The sequence below is a fragment of the Misgurnus anguillicaudatus genome, chromosome 21 (assembly GCF_027580225.2).
Source record: "Misgurnus anguillicaudatus chromosome 21, ASM2758022v2, whole genome shotgun sequence".
Classification (NCBI taxonomy): domain Eukaryota; kingdom Metazoa; phylum Chordata; class Actinopteri; order Cypriniformes; family Cobitidae; genus Misgurnus; species Misgurnus anguillicaudatus.
The window spans coordinates 52,525,156-52,552,301 of NC_073357.2; the positions used below are offsets into that span (position 1 = coordinate 52,525,156).

A 27,146-nucleotide genomic window follows, 5' to 3' on the forward strand; every position below is an offset into this window, starting at 1 on the left:
ATATATATATATATATATATATATATATATATATATATATATATATATATATATATATATATATATATATATATATATATATATATATATGGCGATATATCGGAATATCAGATTTTAAAACCAACAAACCATTTTATCGGTATCGCCCTTCAAAATCCTTTATCGGTCAGGCTCTAATGGGGTAGCATGGTGGACTAACGCTGGCACAATACTGTACATTTGCTCTATAAAGGATGAATTTTTTCTGATCGTTTTATTGTTCGTGCATTCGCTAAACCTCTACGTCATTGCACATCTCAGAAATGGCACTAAAACGAAACAAAACAATCATACTAGTATATAAATATAAAACCAAAGCACAAATTTCCAGTGACAAAGGCAACATTTTAATGAATTTCTATACATTACGTATGTTGCCATAAAGATCGAGCACACACTCAACTCACTGTTAACTCCCAACAAGCATTCCCATGTCCAGTGCACAACAAGTGCACTACAGAGGTAACATACACATTATACAGTACAGTGACAGCAGCAGATGAGAAGATTGGTTGGTTAACGGTGCCACTTTGCCCCAATCTAGGACTTCTGCTCCTCTATGTCCTCAGGCCATAAGGATACAGGTGATCCTCACCATCCCTGAGTAGGTGCCCAAATATTAACCCGTGTGTAAAGAATGAAGCCTTTGGGAGGTCAGAGAAACGTGTCTGGATTCAAAACAATGCATCCTAAGAGATGACCTTCCTCTTTTGTAAAAGAGCAATGTCTCCCAAAAAGGCTTTGTCCCAAATGCCACTGCAGTTTTCCATATTGGTGGCGTAATGCGGTAAACAGACGAGTAGAAGTTTACTTTAATAGTCCGAGTAAAACAGAACAGCGAGGGTGCGTAGTGATCACTAATGAGGTGCTTATTTTATAAAACGTAAAATAATAAACAGGACATCCCATAGCCTTTCAGACATGAGAACATGGGGTCCACATCAAGCGAACCATTTGAGAGAGCCTTGGCCATGGAGTGCCCTTGTAAATACAGTATGTCAGGGAACATAAAAAAAGAGTCAAAATGTAATGGGGCCATGCAGAAATCCCATGGTGAGGTAGTTGGTTTTGTGAAAATTGAGCTAACCAGTCGCCCACTTTCAGGTTCTGGGAGGTGAGCCATAGTTGCAGATAAACTCCAACCTTTGGCAATTTGAACAGTGGGGTGAACCAAATATGGAGCGCAGCTACACATCTCACTCCTGTCACTGTAGGTCCATGTGCAAACGAAGAACCGCATCACTGAAGAGTCTTAAAATATAAGTCTGAGTCTTTAAAATTGAGTAGAGGAATCTCCAAAACATGCTTATGGACAGGATATTTTTTTGTGAATGTCAGAAGTTTGTAAAACCCCCAAATTGCTTCGAACTGCTATTATTGAAACCGAATCACATCAAATCGATCGATTTGCCAAGCCCAATAATAGTTTTGTTTAAAGAACGTCAAACACCAAATCCTGGGCCCAGAGGTCTCTGCTCACTAGGGGAGTTTCATAAACAACCCATTATCCATGGAGGAGACGGACATGGGAAAAGAAAACTGGAATAGATTCATATCAGCAGTTAAAGCCGCCATCGCTGCAGGGTCATGCTCGATTTGGTTTCGCAACGATGGGTCGATCTTCTCCAGCCGCCTCTTTAGCCTCTTAGCCTCCCTTTCACGTATCAGCCGCGCTTGACGCTTCTCGGGCGTCTCGTTGGCCCGTTTGGCTCGCATGGCCTCCCGGTCACGCTGTAGACGTCGGGCCCGCTGTTCGTCCGTCTCCTGCATCCTCTGCATTCGTTTCGCCTCACGGTCTCGCAACCGTCGCATCTCGCGCTCCTCCGGTGTCTCGCATGCCCGTTTGGTCTTTTTTGCAGTGCGCTCGCGTTCTAGTCGCTGCATCCTCATTTCCACAGGCTCGTTCTGCCTACGAACCGCCCATTTCCTCATGGTGGGCGATTGGGCATCCACGAGCTGTTGGTAGGCTATACAACTGTTGCAGACTAACATGACCCCAGCCGGATACACGGGCATCGGGTTCAGAAGATCCGGAAGACCCGTGTTCGAGGGGCTGATCGATGGCAGACCGGTGTCGGACAGTGAAGGAAGAGGAGGAGCAGAAGAGAGGAGACCGTCTTGCATTGAGGTCAGTGCGGGACCAGGATTGGTACTGGGGTTAGCGATAGGACTTCTAGGGAGAGAGTTGGGCACCGAGCAGGACTCACCGTCACTGTTGATGTCGATATTACTCGTGTTGAGAAACTCTTTCAACTTTTCCCTACAATTTTAAACCATAAAACCGTTAACTCTTTAACAACTTTAACAAACTCGTGTTTGAAGTAATGTGCTGACCTGTTTAAGCTGCTCGTGTCTGTGAAGCGAGCTCCACACACGGCACAGTTTGACAGACGGTCTTCTGAATGGATCAGAAGATGGCGACCAAGAGAGCCAGGAGAGCTGAGAGCTCGTCCACACACAGGACAAACGAAACTCTTACTGCCGCCCACTGCTGTGTGCTGTACACAGGAAACGTAAATAGATTTGTGATAGATTAATGAAATGCATCAATGAATACAGTTTTATTATTCTGAGGTGGACGTATTCCCTATTAAAACAGGGACATATAGAAAGACTCATCCGCTTTTCTTTAATCTCTAGTCCAGTCATAATTTCACTTTGGTATTATGTTTCCTCACCTGGTAGACATGTGTGATGAGTTGCTCTGGGCTACTGTACTCCAGCGGACAAAGAGGACAAACATAACTGCTCCCATGATCAGTCCCATCCTCGCTCTCCTAATAAACAATGGACCAACACAGAGTAAGAAACTTCAGTCAAGTTCAGAGAATGATGATTCACAGCCTGAAAATATAAGGGATAATCTGTGACACAAACCTATATCATTTTGGATTAACTAAGAAATGGTTAACATAAAATAAATTCAATGCCATTCCAAGCTTTCTTCTGTGGCACACCTACACGCATGTAGTATTTTAAAGAATTGTACTGGTTGCAGGTTTATATACAATTACAATTAATGTGAATCAAAAACACCATAAAAGTGGTCTGTTTGTCAAAGCCGATGGTGTAGTGGGTAGTACAGTACAGGTTTTTATTTATCGGTCCCGTGCCCCTCTGTCTACCCTGTACATTCATGTCTTCCCCTTACCACTGTCTGCTAAATAAAGGCAAAAATCCCACCAAAAATAACTTAAAAAAGTAGTCTATATAGTTGTGTGACTTTATATGTCATATCCAAAGTGTTCTGATGCCATAGTGTAGCTTCATGTAAGATTCCAATTTAAAAGGTCCACTGTGTAGATTTGTAGTTGCATACTGTGAAATGCAACCAATGGCTCTGACCACAGTTCACTCCTCCCTTTTCGAAACGCATAAAGAAGCTACGGTAGCCGCCACAGGAAAAACATGTCATTGTCTGAGACAACATAGTGACAAAACACACTAGAAAACAGTTTGTCTATTTAGGGCTACTGTGGAAACATGGCGGCAACTTCCATGTAGGGGACAAGCGGTGTATGTACATAAAAACGCTCATTCTAACTTAATACAAACAAAACAGTACATTTTGTACGGTCTTTATAACTCTACTGATACTATAGTTATAGCTGGGAAAATAAGTATTTGACATATTAGCATTTTTATCAGTAAGGGGATTTCTAAGTGGGCTATTTTCCACCAGATGTAGCCATCAAGCCAATATTGAATTCATACAAAGAAATCAGAACATTTAAGTATACAAGTTGAGTCATAATAAATAAAGTGAAATGACACAGGGAATAAGTATTGAACACATAAAGAGAACAAGGTGCAAAATGGCATAGAAAGCTAGGAGATCACCTGAAATATGTCAGTATTGAGAGAAAAACCTGCCCCCTATCAGTACAAATTGATACCAACTGCTTTAGTCCTTATAGGCTTTATGCCCAGCTGCACTACTTCCTGAACTTCAGCCAGCTCCTTGGCTGTTTCTCAATTCTAAGAATGCAAAGAACAGACTTGCGTTCTCATGGAGACTGGTCTTGCCAGGCGACCTTGAAAGAACGAACTCAGAAGATCGCGAGAACACAGAAAGCACTTGTGAGAATTGAGATGTGTGCGATCTTCCTGCTGGTCACGTGACCTCTCCAGATTTCAACGCGCAAGTCTGCACTTGATGCATCCTTGATATCAAGAACTCATCCGGGTATTTTCATGCGTCCTCTGTCCTTGCGTTCTTGAGAATTGGAATGAACTTCGACCGTTAATGATGACGTGAAGCGAGGACACGAGGACGCAAGATCGCTGAAGAACGCATATTGAGAAACAGCCACTGATTAATCCAGGTGAGCCTGACCTCAGTAGTCACAACAACAATAATCAGACACACCTGGATTAATCAGTTTGTCCAATAATGGCAGACAGGAAACAAGGAGCTGGCTGAAGTTCAGGAAGTAGTGCAGCTGGGCATAAAGCCTATTGATGGCCTTTAAAGGCTTTTCATTACCCAGGAGGCACACAGAAAAGACTTCATGATGGGTAAAAGCAAAGAACTAGGGGTGGACTGATAAATGCCGATATACACTAATAATACGTGGCCGATAACTATTCTTAATCGCACAGCCGATAATATTCACAGCTATAGGGCTTATTCGATCTACGTCATCAATGTTCGCGGCGGCCATATTGTTGACATAAAACTGTCAGTCTGTCAATTGACAAGCGAGGCAGCGTGGGTCTTATGCATGGTATTATCGGTGTAATTTTTTTTAAAACCGCGCGATGGTGTGTGGTGTAATACACGGATGTTCTAACAACAGCAAAAATAACCCTGGAATTAGTTTTTATGCGATACAGACTGTCAGAAAACATGAAAGGAGACAGAGGAGTTGAACCAGCGAAGGAGAGACTCCCAACAGCAAAGTCTGTCCCCATCATTTTACCCCAGGTAACGTTAGGGATATATGCTCACAGCAAAGTCTGTCCCCATAATTTGATCACATATGGTTAGCTGTAAGCAGTGGCTGAAACTGCTCTTTCAAATAAGCTGCCATAAATTGAGACAGTTATTAAATTAGTATTAATAACTATATGAACATAATAATAGGTCTGGCATTGATACTAGGTAGGGAATTAAGGGCCGTTCACATAGTTTTGAAAATCGTTTTATATTAAACAGAATAGCGGAGCTCACACCAAAACTATAACGATACAGATACAATGAACGACATCATTGGGATCACTTTCTGGGCGATTTTTCCCACCTGATTAAGGATAAACCATTAATAGCATTAAAATCTATTTGAAATTCAAGTGCACGGCCACTTAAAATGACAGTGAAGCTCATTGCTGAGGTCTATAACATTAGATTACCTCCAGTTGCTGTGAAAATTGACTACGTAACGCTTTTTAATCTATTACATTAACTAACTGTTATGCCAAAAGGTAAGAGATTACACAAACTATTAGATTCACTGTTTAGAGTTACGCGAAACGCAGCATGTTGAGGACATCTGCAAAAGTTTTTATTACAAGCAATATTAAAGGCAAGTGATTTGCGCCAGTGCTGTGAGCGAATTAGAATAAACGTATTGTTTGGTGATGTGGACGATGATATAGTAATCGTTATAGTTATAATGTGAACGGCCCTTCAGTGCTTGTATGATGAATGCGGATACTGTATGAACGATATAGTTATAAATATCCGGATAAGTTACGGCTGGCAATAAGGACGGATCTTTACTTAAGGCTATTGGGTCTATTTGATATTGTTCCACAATAATCAAGCTCATCTTCTCTTAATACGGACGAGATGAAGCCATTAGGCTACTGCTCCCCTCGACTCAAATCTACGTACGGCTAGGGGCAGGACAGATGTCATGTCAACAAGATGGCCTCGGCTAGCGATTTCCGGTGTTTGCGAATAAGCCCTACTTCGGCTTTTGATCAGTAAGACCTTATCGATCTTAAATCAATGTTAGTTTGACTCGTTTATAGCATGCATTTGAAAAAGCAACTTTTAAAAGTTACACAATGCACCTTTAAATTTAACTGGAAAAAAAAGAGAGAAGTACCTGTGACTGTATTTTAATGAATTAATCTTTTTCTTAACTTTTCAAAGAATCACTTAATTCAGTTCATAAAAACTGATACAGATTTGAGTTCTCACTGACTCCCAATGATCCAACAGTTCATATCGCCAGAAATTTCTGTTTCTTCCTTACACTAAACATATCCCTAACCTAACCCTAAACTTGGAATATAGCACACAAATTGCATGGGTCATTTTTAATGAAGTTTATTAGGGATGCACGATATATACATATCGTTATCGGCCGATAACTGCTTATTTTTAATATTATCGGTCTGATAGCAAAATTAGGTCGATAAATGAAAGCCGATAAATGATGGATTATTTTGGTTTGTTGAACCACTTCACTTGCTCATTGCTGGCCATGTGAAGTTTTGATTGGTGCTTTCTGTGACATAGCACGAAGATGACACATGTTGCGGGCTTAAGAAGGGTATGCTAGTCTAGCACAAAGACAAGATGTCCGCGGTCTGGGAGTTTTCCATTGTGAAAATAATATGAATATTTATCGACCTATATATATATATATATATATATATATATATTAGGGATGCACCGAATCCAGATTTTTTAGGTTCGGCCGAATCCCGAATCCACCGTTTAAGATTCGGCCGAATCCGAAACCGAATACCGAATCCTACTCGCATCCTTATTCCAACACAGTAAAACACATTAATGAAGTAAAAAACGTCCACAGCAGTGTATTTTTCATTTTATTTAATTTTAACTGTACATTATGCCAGGATGACAAGTTGGAAAAACTATTTTGACAATTACCATAAGCCTATGCATAATGATAGCGATGCGTTGCGACACGCTCGTTTTTCCAATAAGCAAGCAGCTCCGCGCTGAAAACTATATTTAACTTTGAGTGAGAAGCTCCGCTCGTCAATGTCAGTCTTCACACGGCCGTCCAATTACAGTGGAGGAGGGGCGGGACATTACCACAGCAACCAACCGGCTCACAGCTGAAGCATCACACCTACCAAGTGCTCGGCTGAAAAACAGCTGGCATTTGGTGTCCTCACGGCGTTTTCAGCGGTGTTTAAAAGTTTTGGTGTGTCCAGCTGACCGAAAGAAAAAGCTCATCTCCACGTCAGCACCCGTCGTGACGTCGACCAGCGTAGCGCAAGCCTAGGGTTCGGTTCGGTGGAAAAAAAATCTAGGATTCGGCCGAACCCGAACCCCGCCAAAAAGCCCAGTATTCGGCCGAATCCGAAACCGAATCCTGGATTCGGTGCATCCCTAATATATATATATATATATATATATATATATATATATATATATATATATATATATATATATATATATATATATATATATATATATATCTATATCTATTTCTATATATATATATCGGTTATCGCCCCCCAAATATAAAGAGTTATCGGCCAAAATTTCCATATCGGTGCATCCCTAAAGTTTATTTAAGTTCAGGAGGAGCATGGTCAAACCAATCAGCATAAAGAGGTCTGCATAAAAACAAACCTAAATTCTTCTCCTAAATATCTTTTTCCAAAATTTGTAGCATTATCCAGATTCTTTAAGGTATATGTAAACCTTTGATCACAATTTTATATATTATATATAGTCGACACCACTGCTAGCTGGTATCTAAAATTCTGATTTCAAAGCCCTTCCTTCGGACAGCATGCCAAATATGCTTTGCTTTATTATCCTATTTGATTACATGTTAACCCGTGAAATTGTAGCTGCGTGAAAAATAAATAAAACAACCAGTACAATTCTTCCAAAATGTTGTCTTTTGTATTCCAAAATGACTTCTTATAACATGAGGGTGAGTAAATAATGACCCAATATTTATTTTTAGGTGAATTACTCCAGTGTTTGACACAACACAGAAGATGATAATGTGAAATAGTAGCTGTGTGTGGATGACTGATGCAGATTTGCTGTGATGTCGAGTCCATGGCAGACAGAAATGCGTAAGCTCTTGTGACTCATTTCAACTGTCATGTTGCTGTACAGTTATGAGTCACGCTGCAAAAAATATCTATCACCATAGTTATCTGAAGGCTCTTAAACATGACAACAATTGCTGATGTCTGATGATAAAGGAATTAGTAAGGCTCTTAGATCATCTTTACAGAAGAAATGCTTATTAAATTGAACATAATTATAAATAAAGTTTTAGGTCCTCAACTAGTTCTCTTGATATAGACACATGTAGTTTTATCGGACACATGCACTTTACTATGGTTATGTGCCAAAGGTGGCTAAACCGACCTCTGGAAGAAATAACTTGTCGAAAATTACAAGGGGAGATGGCGAGCATGGATCACAGCTTTGCGAAGAGAGGTTTGGCAGCCAGGCAAGAAACTGAAACTAACACTGTATACATTAATTTTAAACAGTAACATTAGTAGTAGTTGATAGGCTTAAGCTATAATTTGAACTAGGTAACTAAGGTCATTGGTCTTTAAAAGGGGGTCTCTGGGCATGGTATATCTGGGGGTCCTTCAAATATGGTTTGAATTTAAAATATATTATTTAAAAAAAAAATTATATTAGGCATGAAACTAAAATGCATTAATAGGTCAATAATAAAAAATGTAAACTTGAAAAATAACATTCCCACAATAAAATCTTTTTAGTTTATTTAAAATGTTATGTATAGGGTGGCCATTCGTGCCAGTTCCGCCGGACACGTCCCGAACATGTTTTCGGGTTCGTTCTCCGGAAGTCACGTTGCTCGACCGCATACGTCATCGAGGTCGACCAACGCGACTTCCGGAGAACGAACCCCAAAACATGTTCGGGACGTGTCCGGCGGAACTAGCACGAATGGCCACCCTAGTTATGTAGTATGCCAAAACATTTTATTTTAAAGGGGACAGAGAATAAACAATTTTTTTTACCTTGTCTTTGTTGAATAATGGTAGTCTACCCGCATTCACGAACATACAAAAAGTGCTAGACATGCTAAACATCTCAGTCTCATAGAAATTCCTCTTTTAGAAATGTCAGCCAGAAAATGCCCTATCTAAAAAACTGATGCTTATGACATCACAGGCATCACACTGCCCTCCACTTTAAAATAATTGGCTACATTTTTTGAGTGGCAGCGAAGTCAGCCAATCAGTAATGAGATTGCAAGGTAAGCCAGTAGGGGGAGCCAAATAGGTGCAAAACCACTTGTTTAAAATCCCCCACCCTAATAGAGCTATCTGAGAGAGGTTTTAAGGAAGCTTCTAAGGCATTACAGACCCAAACAAAAAAAAGTTTGTCTACATGTCACATCACAGAACAAGGATAAATACCCCATTCAATCATTCTATGTCACCTTTAAAGAGGGGTTCAATGTTATTTCATGCATTCTGAATTATTAACACAGTTTAAGAGTTGGTTTTTCTCATGCTAAACAAATGCAAAGTGTCAAAAAAGCAGTTGGACGTGTTACAGAGTATTTCTGTGCCGAATGCACTTCACCAGCAAAGTTTCCGAAAGTTTTTTTCGATTACTAGTCCAACTGATGCTTCAGCGGTAAGCTATACGATTACTTCTTTTTATGGGTACTTCTCCCGGAAAACCACGCAAACACGTCAGTCAGCGGGAGAGGACGCTAAGTTACAAGCATCACTTCACGTGGCAGCTTTGTTTTATATCAAGACTCAACAATGGCATGAAAGAAGAAGTGTGGTTTTGGATGTAAGGAGAAGAAAGCCAGGATTATGGAAACAATGGATATAGTTTGTTTATCCGAGGTTTTGCGTGTGTGTTTAACGCCGGATTTCATTAAAAAGCCAACCGGGTCATGATTTGCATGCGGGTAGTAAGACTTCTATGTCATGTTGGAAATAGGCGCGTAAGTGCATATCATATAAACGACACAAACATGTTCTTGAATCACAAGTTATCCAGTAAGTGTTGTATAAAGTGTTGACTCGTGACTCGCTCCTCCCGCAGCTAGTAACTCCTCCTTCTGAATTATTTGGTACGTTATTGGAAAGAATCGGTAATGCTAATCTGTCTTTTATAAATCGGATAAAACTAAAGACTCTTCGGAGATATAAAGGGTACTGTATAATACTACTCTATAGGTACTCCAGATTAACATCAGATAGGCCAGTGGTTCTCAATTCCAGTCCTCGGGACCCCCCTCCCAAATCATTTTAGATGTCTCCATATATAAAAACACCTGATTCAGTTCATCAGCTTGTTAGTGGGTTAATTAAGGAGCCTGATGAGTGAAATCAGGTGTTTCCTATAAGAAGACATCTAAAATAATTTGGGAGGGGGAGCCCGAGGACTGGAATCGAGAACCACTGAGATAACAACGTGTTTTATGGATGCTTTAATATCTTTGTAACATAATCATTATAAATCGTAAATCAAGTCTTAATGTACTGGGGGTCCCTGTACCTCATTTCTATCAATTTAAGGGGTGCTTGGCCCAAAAGAGGTTGAAGACCTCTGACTAAGGTAATTTACTTCAAAGGCGCAATGTGGGACTTTTAGCTGCATCTAGTGGTGAGACTGTGAATTGCAACAAATGGCTCAGTCCACAGCTCACCCCTTCTTTTCAAAACCCATAGTGTAGTCGCCACAGGACAAACACATCATCGTCTAAGACAACATAGTAACAAAACGCGCTCTATAGAACAGTTTGTCTGTTTAGGGCTACTGTAGAAACATGACAGTGTCATCCATGTAAGGGGACCAGCGTTGTATGTAGACAAAAACGGCTCATTATAAGGTAATAAAAACAATACTCCACTGATAATCTAGTTATGTATATTATATTGCACTTCTGTGGAGAGATCTTTCTAATGGGGTGTTCACACCAGAAGCGGAAGAGGCGGCAAGCGGGAGTGATTTGCATGATTAGTTAATGCAAAGACGCGAATAGGCATACTGTGGCGCGGTAAGCGCGAATGGCGCGTTGCCGCGTGATTTAAAAAATCTGAACTTTGGCGGAATTTTGCACTGCGTTAACCAATAAGAAGCTTGCTCTAGCAGTGACATGATTACAGGAAGCGAGCGGAAGCAGATAAACAAAACAACAATGAAGGACAATCATCATCGCTACACAAGACATCTTTGTACTTTTACAGGTATTAAAGGGATCTTGTTTGAAAGAAAGTGAGTGAGGAGGTCGAACAATCTGGTAAGTTTACTCAATTTGAGCTATATAAGCCCCCCCATGATGCAAATTTCCACGTGAATGTCTCAAATGACTAGAATTTTACGGGCGAATGAAGAGCGTAAACTCAAAATGTTCAAGCGTCCAACTAACGCGCGAAAAGCACGTTTTTGCAGCCTCTTCCGCGTCTGGTGTGAACGCAAAGTAAAAGTCCCACATTGCACCTTTAAAAATCTGCTACAAACCTGACATTTCATACATCAACAGGAGTAGCTCAAAAAGAAAAATATTCAAATGATACATGAAATAGTATCACTTTTGCATAATATTTGCATCTCAATGGCTTTTCCATCTATTCATACGTCATAAAAAAGAGAGAACAGGTCAAAGACTGAATACTTGTAAAGTGAAGAAACAATCTTGCCTATGACAACGCAAAGTATGCAGTGATAAAGAATTCATACTAATTAGACACCGCCTACTTCTCACATAAGATCTACACCACTCTCCTCTTTGACATCCTCCTGATGTAAGCGGAATTGGCTGCTCTTATTACTCGTCATACTGTCATCCGCAGAGCCATTTAAGTCGTCGTCAAATTCACTGTCACCGTCCTCTGGCAGAATAAGACAAGAAGTTGTGTTTAAAACAATACTGACTACTGCATCACAGGTCTACTTGCTTCTCTGCTTTACGTCTTCATATACTGCAGATAACTTTTGCAGATTTCTTCTTATATTTAAACATTTTACAAGCAATGAATAAATTGATAAACATTAATTTACACAGTGGACCGAAGTCTTTATCAAAAGTGACATGCAGCAGTGCATTCAAGTTTAAGGTTTTATAAGTGAACGTTATATTGTTTCTAAAGCCTCAAAGCTCACCACTTGTGCTCTCTTGCTCTTCAGGATCCTGCGAGTTGTTGCTATGGCATTCTCCATCCTCAATGAAGTCATTTCTAGTGTCCATCTCAAAAGAGTGTTGAGGGCCAGACAACCCAGTCTTGTGAAAAGGCCCTATGAGTAAAACAGCATGGTGTGAAATGATTTTATATTAATACTAAAAATAGATTTGAAATGTAACATTTTGCATTCTAAAGAAACTTGCTTGTCTATGCAAACACTGCTGTAATGATGCTGTGGTGCCTAAGTTTAAAGTAGGGTTGCTTAACAACTAATCGGTGGCAGAATAAAAGTCCTTATTTACATCATATATGTATTTGTGTGTGTATTATGTATAATAATTATGTATACAGTACTGTGTAAAAGTTTTAGGCCAGCCACCATGACAGAATTAGATTTGTTGTTTTTGCAATGTTATAGTGATCATATATAATTGTTTCTCAGTCCATTTAAGAATACATCCAGAAAATGCAGGAAATGTGTATGTAGTATTAAAAACTGTATAAAATGTAAACTGATGTGTCATGTTTTTAGGGTAAACTCCCTTTCCACTTCAGCAGTAGCAGGAAACTGAAGGATCTCTTTAACCTAAATAAAATTAAATCCTAATATCTAATTTTAAAGAAATTTGTCTTTTTACTTCATTCTGCTCAAAAATGCTCAAGATGTGTTTGTGCCAAGAGAGGTCACACTAAACACAGAAGATGCCTAAAGAAGACATTTAGTCCTGAAAAGTAATTTTTTTTTACATATTTCCTGTATTTTCTGTTTGTATCTTAATAAAATATACTAGTCAACATTTGAAGTGGATCAAAAAATTTTCATCAAAGTTGTCCTAAGACAAGAACAGGTATTGGGTATTTGTTTTAAGACAACTTTTAAAAAGGCTTTGATCCACATGTTGACTAGTGTAGATAAATATGGATGGACTTCTAAAATTTCTAAAACAACGAGTCTGGTGGTGGTGGTACAGTACTGTACTGTATAAATACACATACATGCATATATTTACGAAATATTTACATGTGCATGCATATACTTTTTTATATTTATATATAATTTATATTATTTATAAATATTAATACTTAACATATACACATTTTTTTCTTAAAGGAATAGTCTACTCATTTCCAATATTAAACTAAGGGTGCGTTCACACGACAAAATTTCGGGAGTGACAACCGTATTTACTTACAGGTGTGAGGCTGGAAGTGTCCTGTTCAGACAGCAAATTAAAGACACAAATAGAACACTGCCTATATGAACGAGCAACCGACCTCAAACCCGTATTCTAGTTACACGCGGCGCCTGTAACCATAGTGACGGACGTAAATATAAAAAAGTATTATTTATGCAATGGGCAAACTTTATTTATGTAATTAACAAAAACAGCTGGCTGGTGTAACGCTTACCATTGTGCAGAGAAAAATAAACAAGGGTGGTTCCTTATTAAAGTTTTAATTTCCAAAATGAATGAACATAAAATCAGTTTCAGCAACTGCACGTTTTACCAAAGCAGATATATACAATATAAAAGTAATCATAATGACTTATGAAGCAAATCGGTCCGTCCTTGCAAGAAATCAAACTCCATTTAAACCATTAACGCAGCCAAATAGGAAGGAAGTGCGCTTACGCTCCCGCTCTGTAGGTGGCGCAGAGAGTATGGTTTGCCAACCACAGGCGGGGCCAGCCTCTTAGCGCCACCTAGAGAGCGGGAGTGTAAAAAGCGCACTTCATATGTTGCCACAGTTCTGTATGGATGCTAATAATGTTGTAAATAACGTTCAATATCCTGCAAAAACCGACCGATTTGCCTCACAAGCAGCAAAAAATGTCACCAGGAGTCATGGAGATTACTTTTGTATTGGATATATCTGCTTTTTGACCTCTCAAAGTGACGCATATTTTGCCTTGCATGATATGAATCAGAGATGGGTTTTTTTTGCAAAATATCTTCTTTATTGCTCTACTGAAGATAAAAGGTGAGTAAATAAACAGCTAATTTTTATATCCCTTTTATTATACAGTTAACATTATATTAATCGTCCACTTTTAAAGTTTATATATCTCACTTACTTGGCTGCACGCAATTTTATGCGTAATGTAATATGTTCTGTGGCGTCTATGAAGGTAATATAATATCACATTAATCTTATGGAGCAATTCTGGTGCGTAGTTTGCAGTCATTTTCATGCACTGTAACGTTTTCTTAACACAAAGAGCAACAAATGACGTGACAGACAACTGGTTGTCCAGTGCGATTCCGTTCACACGGCACAGCTTCTCTGTAAATACGGTTGTGAAACCCGAAAAGTTACGGGTGTGAAGTCGGTTATAGAATGCGGTTGTCAAACCCGTAAATAACCGAACTGCGTGTGAACGGAACCGTCTTAAGGACTCAAATACGGTTTTGACAACAGTATTATGGTACCGTATGAACGCAGCCTATGTTATTACCTTAACTAAGAATTGTTGATACATCCCTCTATCATCTGTGTGCGTGCACGTAAGCGCTGGAGCGCGCTGCGACACTTCGATAGCATTTAGCTTAGCCCCATTCATTCAATGGTACCAATCAGAGATAAAGTTAGAAGTGACCAAACACATCAACGTTTTTTCTATTTAAGACGAGTAGTTATACGAGCAAGTTTGGTGGTACAAAATAAAACCTAGCGCTTTTCTAAGCGGATTTAAAAGAGTAACTATATTTTATGGCGTAATAGCACTTTTGGGAGTACTTCGACTCGCCTGAAAAGTCCGCTCCCCTTCTCCCTCTCATAATGGGAGAGGGAGGGTGTTACTGCGCCGAGTCGAAGTACTCCCAAAAGTGCTATTATGCCATAAAATATAGTTCCTCTTTTAAATCCGATTAGAAAAGCGCTAGGTTTTATTTTGTACCACCAAACTTGCTCGTATAACTACTCGTCTTAAATAGGAAAAACGTTGATGTGTTTGGTCACTTCTGGCTTTGTCTCTGATTGGTGCCGTTGAGTGGATGGGGCTAAGCTAAATGCTATCGAAGTGTCGCAGCGCGCTCCAGCGCTTACGTGCACACACACAGATGATAGAGGGATGTATCAACTCTTCTTAGTTAAAGCAACACTATTTAGTTTTTTTACCTTTAAATAATGTCTCTAAAATTATTTCAGTGATAGAACAACTTTTAACTGGATAAAATGTACTGTTGCTACAACCTGAGCAGCCTCCTAGCTGCTACAAGCACACTCTGAAAGTGGCGGTGGAGGGTAGAGCACACAGCCCCGCCCCTCCCCCTGCCTCAAGAAGAGTGTCTGATACCAGGCACTGTTGCGCTTTTCAACCACATGGGGGAGCTGTAAGTCATTTTTACATGGAAACTACATAGTGTTGCTTTAAGGTAATAAGATTGAAAATTTTAGTTTAATATTGAAAATTAGTAGACTATTCCTTTAACATTATACATGTATGTATTTATATATACATAATTATTATACATAGTAGAGTCCCTCATTTAAAGTCTCCCTGTGGTGAAAATCAAGTTTTTTTTACTAGGTACTGTACACAGTACCCCCCAAAAGTGAGCTGTACTGAGCCGTACAGTCCAACGAAAAAGCGCCATAAAAGATTGTTTACAACACAGATGTGAATTTCTGCAGACCTCCATAAAGTCATGCTCTGAATAAGTCTTATTAAAAAATAAGGAACAGATCACCTAAAAGTACATCTCAATAGTACTGCTGGAGAGCTTAAACCAAATAAACTGTTGATCAGATTGAAAGGGGACATGTAATAATCTTTTTAATAAGTGCACATTAAGCATGTAAACACTTGAATCAGAGTATTTTCCTAATCAGATTCCAAAATACCTTTATGTAAATAAATAAAAATAATTTCATGTAAACTTATATTTGAATTTATTTGAAATGTTTAAGGTAAACAGTTCAAATTCATTTCGGATTGACCAAAATGGCTGGGTGGGTGCGTGTAAACATACCGTACCTATTGTGTTCTTACAGTCATGTCATTTGATATCCATATCATTATTTCAGTGAAACACAAATACAGGAAATCTTTCACAAGATTTCAAAAAATTTTAAGTGAATCATTTATTTAATTTTTGAACTTCACCCCAGAAATACAGTATCAAAGCATTCTTTTATCAAACATTAGTTACAAACATGCACACTCCACCTTACACTCACCAACCCCCACATTACACTAAACACACAACGTACACACTGCAGTCCCTGAGGAAACCGCCTGCCTCCTGCATAAAGAGTCCTGCTGCTAATGTGAGAAAATCATCTTCTCTAGAAACTCTCCATACTCCCACACAGAGCAGATCTTTACTCTGTCCTCCATCTCAACATACATCCTCCATTACTCCATCACTGCCATCCACCAAACACCTTCTGCAAACTTTTAAATGTTCACCTTTATGAGTAACATTAACATCAGCTTACATTTTCTGAAGAAAATATGAGAAGTGCTTGCCTATACAAAACTCACAGCCATGGGGGCAAAATAAAGATTTTTTTGGCAGGTTGCCAAGGTGTTGCTCTGCGGTTGCAATGTGGTTGCTAAGGTGTTGCTTACTAGCCCAATGTGCTGCTTTGCAGTTGCGATGGGGTTTTAAGTGGTTGCTAGGGTATTGCTTACTAGCCCAAGGTGTTGCTCTGCAGTTGCTATGGGGTTTTAAATGGTTGCTAATGTGTTTCTTACTAGCCCAAGGTGTTGCTCTGCAGTTGCGATGGTGTTTTAGGTGGTTGCTAGGGTACTGCTTACTAGCCCAATGTGCTGCTTTGCAGTTGCGATGGGGTTTTAAGTGGTTGCTAGGGTATTGCTTACTAGCCCAAGGTGTTGCTCTGCAGTTGCTATGGGGTTTTAAATGGTTGCTAATGTGTTTCTTACTAGCCCAATGTGTTGCTCTGCAGTTGCGATGGTGTTTTAGGTGGTTGCTAAGGTGTTGCTTACTAGCCCAATGTGTTGCTTTGCAGTTGCGATGGTGTTTTAGGTGGTTGCTAGGGTACTGCTTACTAGCCCAATGTGCTGCTTTGCAGTTGCGATGGGGTTTTAAGTGGTTGCTAGGGTATTGCTTACTAGCCCAATGTGCTGCTTTGCAGTTGCGATGGTGTTTTAGGTGGTTGCTAGGGTATTGCTTACTAGCCCAAGGTGTTGCTCTGCAGTTGCGATGGGGTTTTAACTGGTTGCTAGGGTATTGCTTACTAGCCCAAGGTGTTGCTCTGCAGTTGCTATGGGGTTTTAAATGGTTGCTAATGTGTTTCTTACTAGCCCAACGTGTTGCTCAGCAGTTGCGATGAGGTTTTAAGTGGTTGCTAAGGTGTTGCTTACTAGCCCAAAGTAGGGGTGGAACGGTTCATGTATTCGTTTCGAACCGAATCGGTACGAGGGTCACGGTTCGGTGCATGAATTTAAACGGAGAATACACGCTATGAAAATAAAAAAAAACTTGCGTGCAAAATAAATAATGCGGAACTACTGTTAAGATACGCGGGTTCTTTAGGGCAGCTAATCTGTAGCCCCGCTTTAGCTCTGAAGCTCTGATTGGCACCAATGCAGCCGAGCTCCGCCTATTTATGCGCTCTATTCAAGCACGTCTACATTCTCTGGCACTCTGCAGTTTTTTGTCAGGTTGACGGTCTAGTGAGTGAGTGAGATAGCAGCGACAGCGAGTATGGCAAATGGTGGTGAGGATCCGCCAGCCTCTTTAAGATCGCAAGTTTGGCAAAACTTTACTTTTCCAGTCAGTTACAGTAGTACAGGCGAGAGAGTGGTGGAAAAGACGAGGACTGTGTGTCGGCGTTTTCAGCAGTTGTTGGTTATGTGAGTGGAAGTACATCTAGTCAGGGCTCTCAAGTCTCACCCATTCACCATGAGACACACGCATTTCAGTCAGTTCACACGCTCACACGCCACAACTTGTATTTCTCACGCAGATAAGTAGGAGATAAATTTTCCTGCTAATATACAATTAATGGACGAAGCGCAGGCATACGCAGGGCAGTTCTGTCGAGTTCAGCTGGTTTCAGTTTTTTAAGTGTGCTCAACTTTACGCAGCGCCGTCAGAGTACCGCGAGAAATCTTGCAAAGGAGGCTGATTTCAATTCGCTCTCACGTTACTCTGACGTCATCCACTTGTCGTTTCTTGCAGCGCCTCATGAAGTCGTACACACCTATTAATGCATCTTACAAGCCTACAGAGTTTGTTTGTTCTTTAGTACATTAATATGAAATAAATGTGCTTAAATGTAATTTAAAAATGTATTTAGGTCACTTGTAATACATTTGAAACCCATCTTTGTATGAAAGATTAGTACAAGTTTATACATTTTTGTTATACGAGATAGTATGTTAAATGCCTTTCAGTTCATATTCATGACATCTCAAAATAACACCGATAAGGACACCTTAAGGACATCTTAAGTACTAAAAAAATTTGCCTTCTTCAACTTTGTTTTGCTTTTCCCTCCATTGTACCGAAATTGAACCGAACCGCGACGTCTGAACCGAGGTACGAACCGAACCGGGACTTCTGTGTACCGTTCCACCCCTAGCCCAAAGTGTTGCTCTGCAGTTGCTATGGTGTTGCTTACTAGCCCAAGGTGTTCCTCTGCCATTTCTATTGGGTTTTAAGTGGTTGATAGGTTGTTGCTTACTAGCCCAAAGTGTTGCTCTGCAGTTGCTATGGGGTTCTACTATACAAATTAGATCACATGACTTGACATATTACGCATGTGGCACAAACACTGCAGAATAATTTTTGTCCCAAATACTTCAATACCAAGTATGTTACCCCTAACATATGACCATCACATTGTTATTATAGGGGCTGTTTACACTTGGTATTAAAGGGCCATTTCACCGATAGGAACATTAATCTTTATGGAAAGTGAGTCATATTTGTAGTCAAAATGTAACATAAATGTAGAATTTTGTGCCTATTTGACAGAGAAAAGACAAAATGTGACTTTAGAGCACATTTGTATGAAAAACTACAACTTCCACTATGCACCACAATGCACAGATCTGCAAGCCACTCCCATTACTCGGAACACGGCTCAGATATGATATTATGTACATAAATGCCACGTTAGTAAAACAAAGAAAATAGCCACCACCACTGTGTCTGACTGACACCAATCATGATTTACTTTTAAACGTGATGTTACATTGTGGTACACACAATAACACTCTGGCCTGGTGTGTAGCAAAGTCTTATTCAAACAGTAACGTGCGGTTTCAGATGCGCAGTACAAATGTCTTTCCAAGTACTTAAAAAAAGTGTATGCATTTTAAATGTTTATTTAGTTTTACCAATTTTCTTTTTGTCTCTTGTTTACTGTAATTACATTTGTGTTATTATTTGCCTCACTGCTCTCACAATATAGACATATAAAACACCGCTCAGATATGCTATTGTGTACATAAATGCCACGTTAGTATAACAAAGAAAATATAAACACTCACTTTAGTCAGACGTCCGTTTATCCCTCCATCCTCCTCCACACAAACGCGTCCCCTGCATAATATCTCCACAGACGCGCTGCCTCAGCTCTTGGAGCTTGTGCTCGTAAACCGAAACATGTCTTTGAAATAAGCACGCGACCAGAAACATTCACAAAACAAACTTCCATCTCCTTATCTGATCCAGAAAAGTTCAACCGAAAGCAAACGGCGCGAGTCCGTCCAAGCTTATATACTCCGCAGCGCGTCTGCTCGTAAACCGAAACATGTCCGTGAAATAAACGTTCCAAACGCACGCAAAGTTCCTCTCTTGCATAGAAACCTTCACCAAACAAACGTCCATATCCTTATCTGATGCAGAAATGTTATAAAGAAGCCACACAGCGAGAGAACAGGCAAGCTTCTCTACGCAGCAGAGGCCGATGGTTGCTGCTTCTTCACCGGGCTCCTCTACCCAGCCGACGCCCAGGCTCCGGCCTACTCCTCGGGCTTCTGTTCCTACATCTGCCTCAGCTCTTTGCAGTATTGTGGCTCATAAAGGTGCAATGAACAGCGGATTAGAGCATCACGCTTGTAAAATCACCCTCTTCCATGTAATATTGATGACGATTTTTACATCATTGAAAGAAGGAAGTGCCTCACTGAAATCAGTATTTCTCCCCTCTCAGGGGAAACTGAGGGAATGGTGCACGACCATTCAAAAACATGACTGGGGTTCTAACGGTACAAAGCTTAATGCAAATGGGTGAAGTTTCCCTTTAAGATGTGTTTTCATCAATCAGAACACAAGTGGACAAGAGAGACACATTACGTTTACACCTGGTATTTAAATCCGTCTCTTTTGTCCACATTCAACCGCTTCTGTCCTGAATACTGTGAGGGGGTGGTCTGTGACGGTGCGCGAGCGAAGAAATTATGAGTTTATATGGACGCAAACTAATATTATGTCGGAGTCCGCTGCTTGTTTAGCAAGTAAACATGCCGCACAGTGTTTTGTACATGTATATGTTAGAGCTTTCTCTGGATTTTCAGCGCAATTGATGAAATAGGAATGCGCAACTTTCACACGCTTTCAAGACGAAACTATGGAGATCAGACGCTTTAGTTTTATCAATGAAAGGCTAAAAATAGCGCTGTACACTGTGTGTTAATGCCAGAAGTCAGAAAAGAAGTAAAACTTGTGATTAGTACCTCAGATTAGATAAATGGGCGGAGAGAAGGCGGCCGCGTCTGGCTGTTCGAACACATTCAACCACATGTGCGTTTACACTACAAAAGCAATCCGATCCAAAGGGGTTTCAGACTACCTCTGGATGTGGTTGAAAGTGGTCGAAAGTGGACAAGCTCAAAACGTTTTGAACACCGTTTACACCTGGCATTAACGCCGTCCAATTGTGATCCGATCAATGAAAATGCATGTTAATGCCAAGTGTAAACAGCCTCATAATAACATTTCTGTATTGATAAAAACTGATGTATGCCTTAGCCCAAGAACACTAACGTGTTGTAAAACAATAGCGGCTGAGCTGGAGTTGTGTTTTGACTGCCATGTAGTTTTTCCAAGGACCTTTGAAGCTTCAATCCATTTTAGTGCTCAGATAATTTCCCTTTGGATAACGCCAACAGATATTATATTTTACCAAATCAAAAGTTATTTTCCTGCAGAGGAAATCAAGAGTCCGACTTTCGAGACAGTTTTAAAATTATGTCCAATCCAACCAGTTTGCATCCACTTACAAACGCTAAAAAAGGTTTTAGTGTGAAAACCAAGATCAGCTAGAACCGGCTGACTCTATAGCAGTCAGTTTGTGATTGATGTAAGAGTGTAAGTCCCATCCCCCTTCTGCTGGTTCTGTCTGTACATCTGTCTCTCCACCCTCCCTCCATCTTCTCCTGTCTATCCACCCCCCCCCCCATCTATGCCACTGTGATGTTATCTCAGAGTCTGTGTGTCTGTAGGCAGGAGGTGACGCACTGTCTGTCTGAATCCAGACAAAGAGACAAACTCATCAGCCAACAGACATGAGAAAATGGGGTGAAGTCAGTGGTGGGGGGTGGGAACACAACAGACAAAACTTAACTCAAATACCAAACAATGAAAGTACCCCTGAATTCAATCCATCCCTCTCCCACAACCTTTAGAATCTCCAGCCAACCCCAAACAAGACGGCATAGGAAAGGTTGGAGAGGACCGGGCTTCGTCCAACCTACCTCAACAGCTTGTCTGGTTTAGGTTGAAGGAATAATCACATCAGATAAACCCAGACAAGGAATTCTGGTCTCACTTTGCCTTACTGACAAAAGGACTATTCCAGGCATGATGGAGGAACAAGATCGGTCATATACTTTCCCACGGAGTAACATTTCCCATAGTGTACCTCAGACTGGAAGAACCCAAAGAACAGTGTAACTAAACTGTATAATGTTTCATCTGTCTGATAAACTATACCAAAATGTTGAATAATATGACCTATTTTAACAAAGTAGAAAAGATAATGGAGTAACTTTTACAGTAACATTCCAAATTGCTGACTTATTATTTTTTCCTTAAACTGCCAGTGGGTACTGAAAATCAAAGTCAAAACATCAAATACCATGCATATTTGCAACAGTAATAGAAACAGAAAGTTTCCTGTAAAGACAGTCTTTAGTCAGGTAACACTAATATTACAGTAAAATACACATGAACTAAACATTGTTTTAATCTGTATAATTTCATAGCACTGTTGAGATTATAAACAACTACAGGATGTAGTACATTATATGCCATTTTAATGGCTTACTAGCCTAATGGTTATGTTATAGACAGTTTAATCAGACAAAGAGACGGATGCTCATTACACGGCTGACCTCTGGAACAAATACCTTGTCTTAAAAAAAAAAACAGTTTCCTAAAGACAATAGAAGACGGCGAGCATAGGTCACCTTTGTGCAAAGAAAAGTTTGGCTCATAAGTCTTATTAAAGGATCTGTATCTAACATTGTGTATACATTCATTTTATACAGTAACGTTAGTTCAGTGTAGTCGATACACATTAGCTAGGATTTGAACTTCGGTAATTTACTTGTTATTTATTTTGTTTGTTATAAGAAATAATCTACTCTGATTACTAATAATCTACTCTGTTGTTATTGATTTTTTGCTGAAGTCTACCAGAAGTTAATTTCGGGCCACAAAAGCGGAATGTTTATGTTGTTGCCGCTGAAGCTTTCTATACAGCAAAATAGTAAAAAAAAAAAAAAAAAGAGTATTTTCTTGCTAAACATTCTGGAATTTTTTTTAACATAATTAAGATTAATCCTGGATATCACAATAATTCCAAAAAGTCAGGGGTCTCATTTATAAAGCGTGCGTATGCACAACACGGGGCTGAAAACATGCGTACGCCAGTTCCAACGCAAAGGTTGTGATCTATAAAAAAAACTAGATGATTAATTTATGCACACTTGCAGGTGATCTGTGATTTATAAAGGGATCATTGCTTTGTTTGAGTCTTAATATTGTTTGCCGTTTGCCATTTTTGGCTTTTGTGCAGACTTTTAGTAAGGATCCTACGCACAGTTTTATAAATGAGACCCCTGACCATAGGAAGCCTCTAAATGTATTAAACCCATCTGTAGAGACAACATATAGAAAGACGGCCTATGTTACTGCAAAGGATTGTTAGCATTACTTCTGTGTCTCCTAAGTGAATACAGTATGCATATACATGCCATTAATAATGGTGGATTAAGCCTATGTACTTTGTTCAAGATATTGTTGGCAAACAACCTTTAACACACAAGACACAGCTGGCTCACCTTGAACAAGAACATACAAGTGCAGAATAAGTTGTGCTATAATGCTGTTGATGACTTTGATTATGAACTCTGCGTTGATGGTAGTAATAAAAGGTATAACACTTTTCTTATAAGCTGGCACAGTGATTACATGATTAACTTAATTTGACTTAAAAGCTGCCTGATTACCTCAATCCCTTAAAAATCGGAGCCCTGTTGCTTTTAATATCAGTCCGATGTCAAAAATAAAACAACTGATATATAGGCTAATATACATGCAGACACAGTAACCTCCACATGAAAAATATGGCAAAGTTAGTAGTATTTACTATAATAAAGTAAATATAAATTATATTGATAATATGAAGTATGCTGTAGTATTAACTATAGTGTATTGATAAACTGTAGTAAATACTGGTTCAAAAACACTATATTATCTAGTAAACACTAAGTACACTACAGTATTTTTCATGTGGTGCAAATATTTTGTGCAAATATCCCACAATGCACTGCATTTTCCCCGCGACAATACGGTAATACTGCGAATTATTCACGCAGACTAGTTTATATAAAAATGTTATTTATGTTTAAATAATGCTGACTGTGGGTTTTCTTGGAGTTGTAAGAAACATTTTATAAACGTAATATCAACAGAATTTCAACAAACACATCTTTAGGGTTCGTGGGTGTACAAGGTTCGTGCATTAGTTACCCATATTTCACCGATTGCCATAATCTGAAGGTCTAACGTTACGTAAATTATGCTGTAAGTAAGGTTGGGATAACGAGTTTGTGAACGCTTGGTCTTTGGCTACTCCCGTCGTTTAGTAAAATGCGGATATAACCCATCAAACAATTCAATGGCACCGTAATGAACGATGAGTCTTGCTGCATGTCCTTTAGTAAACAACAGGGCTATTTAACAAGGAGTAATAAATTAAAAGGGTTTACAATACCTGGGATACCTACAATTCACTTTGAAAGGGTTGGTCTGTTTTCGTCTTGACATATTATACCCGACTCCCGAATGAAAGAGTCGAATCTCTTCTACGATCCGACTGATGTGATTTTGCCTTTGACCAATCCAGAGAAAAACGAACTGAAGCCTCTTCTGAGAAAAATCCAATTCCGTAAACAAAAATGCTCTAAACGCGCAGAACGGCTACATTGGCGAGTTCAACAGAGATCATTTCACTGATAGAGAGTAACAAACTGATTTTCCGTTAACAGACATCTTGGTCTTTGTCGGCCATGAAATCGCATTCATGTCGACAGATGTGTGTTTCTAAACATAAGAATCGGAGTAAGATGTGCGGAGTAGTGGATGTGAAATCCTGCGACAGTGTAACCGGCCACTGCAGATACGCTGCCGACATGCATTTCAAGGCGATGTATTCAAGTGAATTGCATGACTAATGTTATCATCTACCTTATGCTATCTGTAAAATACTATAATTCCTACAGGGGGCGCTCGGCGGCCCATAAAACCAATTTGACCCATTGACATGTACTGTAATTTGGGGATTTTGTTCGGGGTTTTTAAGGGGATTTGACCAATTGTAAACATTATTATTTATGTATAAATAATTATTGTTTGACATATTATTATAAATTTCGCAAAAGTTTTTTTTGTAAATTGAAAAAATGCTACAAATTCAAGTGCCATTAAAATAAGGAAATGCCATGTGTCAACATCCACCAGTCATGTTAGATCATTACATGCACGTGCAATTGTTGTACATAATGTCATACCACTGAGAAAGTTTAAAGAAGCAACGGTTGCTTATTTTCATTCGTTCACTTTCCAAAAATACTTATACGAATTGACACAACCTTAAATAAAAATGAATAATCTTATAGTAAATGTTTTCTTTCTGGAATTAATTGATATCTCACTTTAACTTTATTTTGTATTATTATTATTATTATTATTATGTTCAGTAATTAATACATAAATCGCATTGATAACTTTGAAAATAATAGTAAATTAATATAATTTTATAAATCAGTGATTAGGAAGCTAGCAAATGTGCAATGTAAGAAACATTTTTTAACCATCACCTCATCACTAGCCTGGATGCGACGACGCTGCATTGCACCTTTTAGCAATAACTTCCCGGCCGCTTTGCTCCGCCCTCTTTTGTACTAGTCTTTTGTTAATAACCCTTACCACGTCTTCTGTCTCTATAATTGTAAGCCAGTTTGGTTTCAACGAAACGCATTGTGGGATACACATACGTGGATGTGGAGGAACAAAAATGCTTTTGTCATTATCATGTACTCCTTTATCTATTTAGCTCATTCGTTGTTATATTTTATTCACATTAATTTAAAATTAGGGTGTATATTCAGATGTAAAGTACAGATATGTATTTGTCATCATATTGGTTCTTAGCCAGACCTTTTAAATAGTGTTGTTGGCACTTGGACTAAAGTACCATATACGAGAACATCATAGTCAAGGTTATTTTCAGCTTTTCAAATATGCAAATAATACAAATAGTAATATAAAATGCATTGTTTCTATTACAATAGAAGCAAAACAATACACCAAATTGCTATGGTATTTGGTCATGACTCTTATTGTAAAGAGTAGAAGCAATTCTTGTATTTCCTGTTTTGTTATTATGATTTTTTTTGCAATAGAGGTGTAGGCTACTAGCATTTTTTCATGTTTTTACTAGCACAATTAATAATTAATCTAACAGCTGAAATAATGTGGACAATGACTGGACATTATTTTAAGAGTGGTGTAGTATATCCACCTATGTGGATTTAAATAAAATTTACACTGATGAGCATTTACCTAACAAAAATTAAAAATGAGAAACTGTGCTGCTATATGACATCGTGACTGTTTAACCTAGCTCCTTAATGGCTAACTGGTGACCTTCAAAATGATGATGAATTTTAACAAGTGAACTCTTAAGAACCATCCACACTTTCTCCAAATCCACATGTCCTCTGCAGGGTTGCAGTGCTATGTATGAATGTGTAACAATTGCTGTTTTTTTTTAATTATTCTTAAACACACAATGCAAATAGATCTTTATTAATTTCTGACATGCTCCTAATTTTAATTGCAGAAAACAATAATCAATCAATAATGATCAATGAAATATTGGACTTCCAATAGCTTGACTTATTCAGCATGAACACCCATCAATATGACAGTTTTTAAAAAACACTGACCGACTTTACCATAAAAAAATACTCATCGGGTCGATTAAACGACCCCTGACTTACAGAAGAGAACCAGTTGAGTGACTCCCAAAGGAAGTGCCACAACATTACACGTTGACGTCATCACTGACTGCCACGAGGTGCAACCGCAGCACAGCTTTTTGGGCAAGTCATCCGCCGAAATGACACGTAGCTCAGCATTGACAGAAGTGTGCTGCTGCTCCACTGACAAAATATTTCACCGGCTTCTTATTTACTGTACATGTATTAGTAATCTAGAACGTGTATTGTTTTGTGTGTGGATTTTAAATCGGGTCCACTGACTAATATATTTACTTATGTACAAGCTTTAAGTATCATGGTATTATTTATTTTATTTATATTACTATTTTATTTATATACTATTTATCTCAATACCCTACCTAAGTTAATCTTAACGCATTTAAACACGTTAATGTTGCAAATTCTCAAATCTCAGCTGCAGAGTTACCACAGCTGAGCAAGTCGCACCTTCTGATATCCTTCTGGATGATGAATTAAAAGTTTTAACCCTTTGTGAAAAAATATAAACCGTTTTTCGCGTCTAAAGAGAATT

The 27,146-nt window shown here is 39.0% G+C and overlaps 1 protein-coding gene across 3 annotated transcripts; it reads right to left on the reverse strand.

Annotated features, from left to right (window-relative positions):
- Positions 1-721: 721 nt before the first annotated feature.
- On the reverse strand, positions 722-25,531 carry znf821 (zinc finger protein 821). Of its 3 annotated transcripts, none has more exons than XM_073859374.1 (6): positions 25,430-25,531; positions 12,104-12,235; positions 11,721-11,832; positions 2,718-2,811; positions 2,374-2,537; positions 722-2,299 (listed from the first exon to the last, which is right to left on the reverse strand). In XM_073859374.1, the coding sequence occupies exons 2-6, from the start codon at positions 12,186-12,188 to the stop codon at positions 1,519-1,521; spliced, it is 1,236 nt and encodes a 411-aa protein (XP_073715475.1). In that variant the 5' UTR covers positions 12,189-12,235; positions 25,430-25,531; the 3' UTR covers positions 722-1,518. The 3 variants fall into 3 exon arrangements, with proteins under 3 accessions (XP_073715475.1, XP_073715473.1, XP_073715474.1); XM_073859372.1 differs by lacking the exon at positions 25,430-25,531 and adding an exon at positions 24,338-24,774; XM_073859373.1 differs by lacking the exon at positions 25,430-25,531 and adding an exon at positions 24,325-24,774.
- Positions 25,532-27,146: the final 1,615 nt, after the last annotated feature.

Excerpts from the sequence above, each read along its gene's own strand:
- znf821 (XM_073859372.1), bottom strand. The coding sequence starts at position 24,377 with ATGTCAAGACGAAAACAGACCAACCCTTTCAAAGTGAATT. Across the intron at positions 12,236-24,337 it reads CAACCCTTTCAAAGTGAATT|GGCCTTTTCACAAGACTGGG; the intron begins GTAGGTATCCCA and ends TTTTACTCATAG. Across the intron at positions 2,812-11,720 it reads GAGGATGTCAAAGAGGAGAG|CGAGGATGGGACTGATCATG; the intron begins TGGTGTAGATCT and ends TTATTAGGAGAG.